Genomic DNA, 9,550 nt, shown 5'->3' with positions numbered 1-9,550 from the left:
GATTTTATAGTGTTCATAATGCCGTATGTTAAAACAAAGCTTTCAAAAATTGCAGAAGCTACTGTTTTTGCGCTTTTATCCGGTGTGGCTATTGTTACTAAATATTTGCTTAAGTCGCATATAATGTTTACTGCGAACCTAGTGCCATTAATGGACTCAGCCAAGGGTCGTATTGTGTCTATAACTACAACATCGAAGGGTTTGAATGGCGTTGGGGTTAGTACTAAATTTCCTTTAGTTTTAGGTTTTACTTTATTTAATAAACATTTCTCACAGCTTTTTACGAATTTAGCAATATCGCGTGTCATATTTTTCCAATAGTATTTTGTAGGTAATTTTGCATATTTTTTTTTGTTTCCGCAATGTCCGCCTGATATCGGGTCGTTATGGTAAATTGTCATGAGTTTAAGTTTCTTGTCGTCTTCAGTTAATGTTTCCACAGGGGCTGTTAGTATAATTTGTAAAGATTTTAAAACTTTGTTTCCACTAATTTTTAAGTCTGTAATCGAAAATTGTTGAAAGAGTGAATCATTTTTTGCCATTCAATTTCTTTAATGTTGTGATTGCCGGCTTGGTTTTGAAGCCTCAAAAGTAGCTCATCTAAGTTCGATATTTTTTTAACAATCTCAAAATTAATTAACTCGAGTGTTCGATGTTTTAAATGCGCATATATTTTAATACTTGAAATTTCATAGTTTTTATCGTAAGTAATTTTGGTTTTTATCCGTGGAACTTTTTTTGAAAAATTGTAAGAAAATTTGTCGTAAACTTGTACTGTGGAGTTATTTGTGTGATTTTCTTCGTACTGTGGTTGCATTTCTAAGTTTTGTTTTGTCATCGATCTTGTTTTTACTGCTAAAATATGTTTTGTTGTGTCTTTAAGTTCGTCAATTGTGATTCGTGATAGTGCATCCGCACCAACGTTTGTTTTGCCTTTTACATATTGTATTGTAAAATTGTATTCCGAAAGTTTTAGTCTTATTCGCGAGAGTTTTGAGGACGTGTCTTTCATATTAAAAAGGAAAACTAATGGTCGGTGATCAGATTTTACAGTCAAGTGTGTGCCATAAACGTATGGTCGAAGTTGCTTGATTGCGAAATATATTGCTAGAAGTTGAAGTTCGATAGTTGCCTTTTTTTGTTCTGCTTTATTGAAAGCCATAGAAGCAAAACAAATTGGTAAGTCGTTGCCGTTGTGGTTTTGGCTTATAATTGAACCGCATCCGGTTTTAGATGCGTCGACTGTAGTTATGAATTCTTTGCTAAAGTCAGGATACTGTAAAAGTTTAGGAGACATCAAAGAAGATTTAAGTGTTTTAAAAGCTTGCTCACAGTAGTTATCCTATTTAAATTCTACATTTTTTCTGCTCAAACGATTTAAGGGTGCTGCCAGAAGCAAAGTCAGGTATAAACCGTCTATAATAGTTCGCAAACGCCACGAATCTTCGGACTGCGTCTTTATCGCATGGCTTTGTGTACTTTTTAATGGCTTCTATTTTTGTATCATCTGGCAGTAGACCTCTTGCTGAGCACTTGTGTCCTAAGAAAGTTACCTCAGATCGTAGAAAATTACATTTATTTGGGTTAAGTCGCAAGTTGAATTTTCTGCAAGTTTCGAACACTTTTTCTAGATTTTTAAAATGGTGTGCCTCACTGCATCCAATAACTATTACACCATCGACATACATAAAAGCTTGATTAGGTGAAATACCGGAAAATGCTATAGACATCATTCTTGGAAACGAGTTAGGTGCTACATTAAGACCAAAAGGCAAGAACTTCCAACGGAAAGCTCCGCGATCAGTGCTAAAAGATGTAATATCTCTAGAATTTTTATGTAAAGGAATTTGGTGAAAACCAGAATACATATCCAGAATCGAAAAATATTTTGCTCTTCCAAGGTTATCTAAAATGTCGTCTATACGTGCTAACGGTAATTTGTCTGCAATTAGTTTTTGGTTTACTGCTCTAAAGTCTACGCACATACGGTATGATTTTTGGCCTGTTGGATCTGTTTTCGGCACTAAAATTAAAGGACTGTTGTAGTTGGAGTAGCTTTCCTCGATCGATTGTTTCGCAATAAATTATCGACTTGTTTCTTTATTTCTTCGCGTTGTGAATATGGCAATCTGTAGTTTTTTATGTAAACTGGTGTTTTGTCTGTCAGTCTCAATTTTTGTTCGTAAAAGTTGTTCAGAGTCATAAGGTCGGATTTTAAGGCAAATATGTCTGAATATTTTGAGCAAAGATCAAGCTATTTATTTTTAGCATGATTGGGTACTTGTCTTTCTAAAATCGATTTGAGTTCTTCTATGCGTTTCGGATTAGATGACGTTTATAAACGTTGAAGTTTGTTATGTCTTCGGTTTGTATATTGAAATTTCTTACCTATTTTACTTCGTCAGTAGTGTTTATTAGTTTTAGTATCGGGTTTACCGTGTCAACGATACATTTCGCTGTAAAAACACCACTACAAACTTCCTGAGCGTCTACAAAAAACAGGGTTTTTGGATTTACCAAAATTAAATAACCGAAAAACTTCGCATCTAGGTGGATTTACTAAGGTGTCGGTAGTAGTACCGTGCAAAATTGAAACGCTGATCCTTTCTGTCCCCAAACCAATGGTTATGCTATCGTTTGCATAGTTGATTATACATTTGTTTATTTTTAAAAAGGCTTTTCCGAGTATGCCGTCCGAATGAATGTTAAAGCTGTCATTTACAACGTGAAGAGTGTGGGGAATGAAAATGTCTGATACTACCAAATTTGTATTTATTGTGCCCAAGGTTTGGACCGTTTCTGATATTACGCCCGTGATATTAATAATGTTATTGCCGTTTATTGTGGATTTAGTTGTTAGGCTTGAAAATTGTATAAGCGAAATGTCTGCTTGAGAGTCTACTAAAGAGTGCATTGTTTGTGAGAATCACTACAATTTATTTCAATGAAATCGGAATAGTTGAGATTTAGGCCGTAAATGGATTTTTCGTCTGTAAAAGTCGTTAGTTGTTCAAGTCTAGCTCCCCCAGTGTTCGCGCCTGAGGGGCCTCGGCGTTTGAAGTCCGAACATTGGCAGCATTTCGTGTATTTAAACGCGTATGATTGTTATTTCTTCTGCTTGAAGCCTGACTGTTGTTACTATTATTGTAGGTATTTCGTCTATTACTGAAACTATTATTCCTATTCTGATTGTTGTTTCGATTGCTAGTATTGGCGCTGTGCCTATTTGAATTGCCGTTAAACCTGAAATTGTTATTGTGATATCTGTAATTATTGCTGCCTCTAAAAGCTCCTCGAAAATTAGTTGTTCGTATGGAACGTAACCTAAAAGCCAACACCTGCCGCTCTTTTACTATATTGTCGTGCTCCACAATCATCTTCGCTACAACATCTTTCGAGTCGCTGAAGGTTGACGATGCTAGTATCGACTTTTCCATATCTGAACGGCTGTTGAGCCTACAAACGTTTATTGTTTGCTCGACTGCCATCTCGTGAGCTTTCGCTTGTGTCATCCCTTCAATAATAAGCGTACGCTCCAGAGCATCTGCGAGCTCCTCTACCTGTTTCGAAAAATCTGAATAATTGTTATGCACTTTCAAAGCTGCAATTTTACCAGCGACAACTTTCGAGTTATCTGGTTTTATTTTATTTGACAACGCTTCTTTAATTTGACTAACTGAGATTATTTGCGTTGGTATGGACTCGCGAGCTTTACCTTCAAGTTTGGATTTCAAAAATGCAATAAATGTTATAGTGAGGCTTTCGTCTGACAATTCTTCAATAAGGGTAATTTTATCAATAAAAGAGGCAAGTGATAGCGGGTCACCACTATAATTTTCTCTTATAATCGAGGCGCATAAGCTTATAAATGATTTCTTTTGCTCAGGCGTTGCCATTTTCGCGTTGTTATTTTGAAAGAAGTTAATATTTGGCGAGCTAGTGGTTACGTAAGGAGGGTCGTCGAATCCCAAAAAATTTTCGAGGAAAGGCAAGGAACGACTCTTTTTAATACTATTAACGTTGAACGTGCGTTAGCAAATTCTTCGTCGGAATCTGCGTCCGAACACAAAACGTTTTCTGTAATTAATTCGTCAAAATCTTCTGGTACTTTTATTTTGCAACCAATTTTACAAAAACACTTAAGTAGCTTTTCTCTACATCGCGATAAACTTTCAATTAATGACTTTGGCTTAACCCTTTGTTTGAAATGCGAATTGACTAGTATTAAAATGTTGTTATAACTTTTTATTAAAGATTCTTTATATTCCTCTAGCTTGCCCTCTTTTGTTGAGATAGGACGACTTTGTAACACACGTTTTGACACTTTTGCAAAATCAGTACGCAAATATATAAACGCAGTATCAAAATCTGGCATTTGACAAAGCCGGCATAGATGTTTAAAAAAGTTGATTTATTTAAATTATTGCAAAAAGATGTTGGATTTTGTTCGCAATTATAGGCACAGTAAAATTTTCACAAATGGCATTCAATCGGAATTAATTTTGGTTTTTGAAAAACAAAGTTGTAAATGTGGCAATCTGATAGCACGGCCTGGTTTATAAGAAAAATATGTATCGATGATTTTGATTTTATATAAAATTAAAAAAGGTTTCCAGCACTCACTCGGCGAAGCACAGTAGAAAAAGAATGTTTGTTTGATAATATCAAAATTTTGAATTACATAAATGTTTTGGAAAAGTTTCCGTTAACCACTTTGCAAGGAACTGTTTACTAAAAATTTTAAATTGTAACTTAATTTTAAGAAAAGTTGCGTGGCAACATTTTCGATGTAAAAAATTCTAAAAAACCGCATAAATAAATCCAGTGAAGCAATATTGAGCAAAAAAAGACATTTATTTCTTCACTTCAACACTTATTATTCCACGTAAAACTGAACATTAATGAAATAAATAAATTGTATCTGTATTTTAACCAAAAACAAAGAAATACCACAATAAATACATGAATTATGTAAGAATATAAAGGAAAATTATTAATCAGAAGCACTGTCTCTTACACACTCAAAAAAGTAATAAAAACTCTCAAAAAAGCAAAATCGCTACAGCGAAAAAAACCGCATAAATTCAAATCCGCATAAAAAGAGACCTAAGTGTATATGATAAAGTATATATTTTGACAATTTTAATTATATAACTGCATGAAAGGAAGTATATATGTAAGTATAAGGATAAACTTTTTTTTTGTATTCAAATATTAGTACATGGTAAAATCTAAAGTATATATGTATGTACGCTCATACCATCAGGTCCCTCGAAGTCACCTTCCTGCGTACCGCTGCTCGTATTGCTTGCCATGTATATGTAGCTGTGTTGCCATGTGAATATGTGTTGTCCTTAGGGTTCGAAATTTCAGACTTTGGTATCGATACTGAGTACTCATTCTGGCATCGAGCTCATGGTATCGATACTCTAAAAGTAACAGGGAAAATGTATCGATACTACTCAGTATCCGATTCATTAAAATACGTTTTTTGGGATACTAAAATTATTTTGTTCTTCAATCGTATATCTATATATATTTCCTGAAATTAAAACAATATACATTTAAAATATTTAATTTTTATTTCATTGCAGAACTTACTTCCACGTTAGAAGTAATTTAAACGTTAAATGTACATACATAAATACACACATATTTACTTTCACGAATTTTAAATTTTATTAAGAATTTCTGGAAACTTTGTGGGTATGCATTTTTGTAGCCTATTCAATTTTGTATAATATTGTGCAAGTTTTAATTAAAAGTCAACGGTAGTAGGCTACACGGAAAGTTGAATAGGTTACAAAACTGCATACTTTAAAGGTCTCTAAAAATTCTGTATTTTCGTGAACTTTAAAGTAAAGTTTAAAGTAAAGTTTTATAGCCTTATTCATAAAAATAAAAAAGGATAATAAACTGAAAAATGTATGAAAGTGTCATTTTACTTAAGTTCTTTAAGCCTACTTCAAACTTAAACTTATTTGGTTTATGTTATGTAACAGACTACACGAAATTTCAGTTTATTTTAAGTGATGGACAAAATTGAATGATAGTAATCCATATAAGCAAAGAAAATTGGGTTGCCAATGGAAGACAAAATTTAAAAAGTGTGTTTTTTAAAAAGTATTCGATACTACGAGTACTTTGGAAAGTATAGAGTAAAATCACCAAATAAGGTATCGAGTATTAAAGAACTCATTTTTATACCCTCAGTATCGATACTTACTCAATATCGGTAGTATCGTTCGAACCCTAGTTGTCCTAGTTCTAGCTGTTGTTGTTCGTTTTCACGCTGCTATCGCACCCTGCTCAGCGATATTTATATTTGTGTTGTTGTTCGTTTTATGTGTGAGTTTCTAGGTGGCGTGGTGTTAACGCCGTTATAACGGGTTGCGCTGGTCTACCGGTTTGCGTCGGTGGTACGGCACGGAACGCGTGGCGTAGTTGCGACGCCGTTATGTCTTGCTTAAGGCTGGTGTTACAGCACGGTCACAATTTACTAGTACTTCAATAATTTATTCATGTATTTTAAATTTTCATTTTTGTATGCCATTTATTGTTTTTCCCACTCATGTGCTTACCAACCACTTTTTTTTAGGTTTAATAGTTTCACGAATTCGGTACCACCGCTTAATTTTTTTTTTTTTTTTTTTTAATTTGTCCGTTTTCTACCGTTACTGTAAAGTTTGTTTTTTTCTCAAATTTGGTACGACCGTTTTTTTTTGTATTTTTAATATTTTTATATTTGTCTGTAATTTTTTGGTTTTTTTTTGGTAATAATTTAATTAACTATCACCGCCACCACATTTTTTTGATATGAGTTAATTTTCATTAGTATCTTATGGTTTTTCACATAAGTATGAGCGTATACATATTAGAGTGGTCCAAAAAAATTAAGTTAGAATTTTAATGCCGGCACCCCCTAGGATTGTTCTATATCGAAAAAAATATACCCCTATTTTTTTATTTTGAAATCAAAAAATATTTAGGGGGTGCTCAAAGCGCTCAAAGTTTTCCATGTATTTTATATGGAGAAAAAACCATTTTTCGTAGAAATGGTATAAAACTCTTAAAAATCAATATTTTTCAATCGGAAAACTGTGGTTCTCTTCAGGAGACTTCCAGTATTAATATCTAATTGTTTATTTAGCTATTTTTTATGATTAAAGATTTTTCCATTGCATTTTCAAGGGGTTTTGGAGGACCTATAAAATATAGTTACTATGAAAAAATGGTTAAAGAGACAATTGCGTATTATTACTGGTAATCTTCTGAAGATAAGAAAAGTTTTCCGATCGAAAACTGTTGATTTTCAAGAATTCTACACTATTTCCACGAAAAGTGGTTTTTCCCCCATATAAAATACATGGAAAGCTTTGAGCACTCCCTATTTTTTTTTTTTTTTAAATAAAAAAATAAGGGTATATTTTTTTCGATATAGAACAATCCTAGGGGGTGCCGGCATTAAAAATCCGACCTTATTTTTTTACATACATTTTTGGACCACTTTAATACATATGTATACTTCTTAAGCTTTTGCTTTTGTAATTCTCTTTTGTTTTTTAATTGTTTTTGAAAGTTGTTTGTTTTTTTTGAAATTCCTTAAGTGTTTTTTTTTGTATTAATTTGTCGTAACCACCACCAAAAATCTAATTAAATTCAATTCTTATTTTCGATTTATGTGTTTCTACACATTTTTAATTTAAATACTTTATTTTTAATTATTTTTTTTTTATTGTTGGGCTTTGCCCGTGGCAGGCCATTGTCTCGGTCGCCATGTCGAAGTGGTAAATTCCACTTCGTTAAATTAACAGGCGTACCTGTTACCGGCCAGCGCTGGTAGCCAGCAATCCGCCAAAAATATTAAGAATTTAGAATGAATACGTGTTCTCGTTTTAAAATGCGCGTAAAGAGTGACGCTAATTTATTTTTCAACTTCAATCTTAAACCTAGCTGCTATTGTTCAATACAACAGAGTTGATTTTCAATATCGTAAATTTGTATTTTTAATAGGGTAATTTTGTAGGGTTGCAAATTTGTATTCTTGATCGCATTACAGTAGTTAATAAACAAAAAAGTTAATAAATTTACAATGGAAAACAATAACAAAGGTTTCTGCTTTTGAACTGAATAAAAAAAAATTGTGAAATATCTGTATGGTGCGGTGTCTCGTTAATAACTTTTTTATCGTAAAAAAGTATTTGCCTGAGTTTTGTGGAGTAAAAGTTGTATGTATTGTTCACGATTTTTTTTTTTAGGTGAAAGTTGAGAATCTGCTCTTTAAAATCATGTGCGTGGGCTTTGCTAGAGGGCGATCGTAAAACTAACGAAGCTTATTCACTCAAAATTGATATTTACAATGATTTTTAAGCAAAAAATAAGAATATTATAAATTTTTTGAAAATGGGCGTAGCCACGCCCACTTATGATTACACATGCATATCTTGGTAACCGCTTCACCAATTTCTACCAAACTGGGCGCAATTGTTCGTCTTGGTAAAGTATACCAAACGGCGGAGAATTTTTAAAATCGGAAAATAACCACGCCCACGTCCCGTATAACAGTAATTTGGAGAAATACGAAATCTTCGATAAATCGGTAAATACTGAAGCTACTGTATTCAAAATTGAAGCTTGCAATAATTCTTTAGCAACAAATACGCTTAAAATAAAATTTTTGAAAATGGGCGTGACCCCACCCACTTATGACCACATATGTGTATCTCGGTATCCTTTGGATCAATTTGTACCAAACTCGGCACGATTATTGTGCATCCCATAAAGGCAAAACATTGAAAATTATTGAAATGGCGCTAAAATTACGCCCACTTTTTATATAACGGTAAATTTCAGAAATGCTTAAAACTTTACTATATCAAAATTTAAGCACGCTAATTTACTCAAATTCGATACTCACAACAATCCCTTGAAAAGAAGTAACATTATTATGGAATTTTGGAAAATTGGCGTTATACCGCCCACTTGTAACTATATAGCTTTATCTGATGTATTGTGGAACGATTTTCCGTCATCCCTTGTCAAATTTGGTTGGAGACAAACCGGTTTCGGCGTTATGCCATCTTCAGTGTAACTTTTCGTTCTGAATAGTTCGTGTTTCCTTCCGGTTTTTATGTATTCGTGTTACTATCTGTTTTAACTGTCATTAGGTCATGCATACCCATCTAAGTGCGATCGCTTTTGTTTCATTATCTCACAGGTAGGTGCTTTTTGGTTGCTTGTATTCGCAGGCGGGCAGAAATACGTTATTTTTATTTTCTTGGTTTTCGTGATTGCGTCGGTTTATGTTCCGTTATTGAGCAGGTATTAGGTTTATTGATTGATTTAGATCAGAGTAGGTCCTCAGTCGTGTACATGCACTGCCAAATTGGCTATCTGTCCGTTTTATATGTAATCGGTATGCATCAACAATCAACATAAAAATCTACAAAAGCACTCTGAGTTGCATGCACATTGGCTTTTATTTTCATAAAACATCTAACAATGTTTAGAAGAATTTGTGATGTTGTGTTTAAGAACTTTCCTCAGTATT

The 9,550-nt window shown here is 33.3% G+C and overlaps 1 protein-coding gene across 1 annotated transcript; it reads right to left on the bottom strand.

Annotated features, from left to right (window-relative positions):
• Positions 1 to 3,002: 3,002 nt before the first annotated feature.
• LOC118749806 (putative uncharacterized protein DDB_G0278921) lies at positions 3,003 to 3,896 on the bottom strand. Its single transcript, XM_036484582.1, has one exon. It carries the CDS (start codon positions 3,894 to 3,896, stop codon positions 3,003 to 3,005), a length of 894 nt encoding a protein of 297 aa, XP_036340475.1.
• Positions 3,897 to 9,550: the final 5,654 nt, after the last annotated feature.

The sequence above is a fragment of the Rhagoletis pomonella genome, unplaced genomic scaffold (genome assembly GCF_013731165.1).
Source record: "Rhagoletis pomonella isolate Grant_MI unplaced genomic scaffold, Rhpom_1.0 Rhpom_scaffold_00054, whole genome shotgun sequence".
Taxonomy (NCBI): domain Eukaryota; kingdom Metazoa; phylum Arthropoda; class Insecta; order Diptera; family Tephritidae; genus Rhagoletis; species Rhagoletis pomonella.
This window is presented reverse-complemented; position numbering and strand designations above follow the sequence as displayed.

Bases quoted from the DNA above. Each gene is read 5' to 3' on its own strand.
- LOC118749806 (XM_036484582.1), bottom strand. From the start codon at position 3,896: ATGGCAACGCCTGAGCAAAAGAAATCATTTATAAGCTTATGCGCCTCG.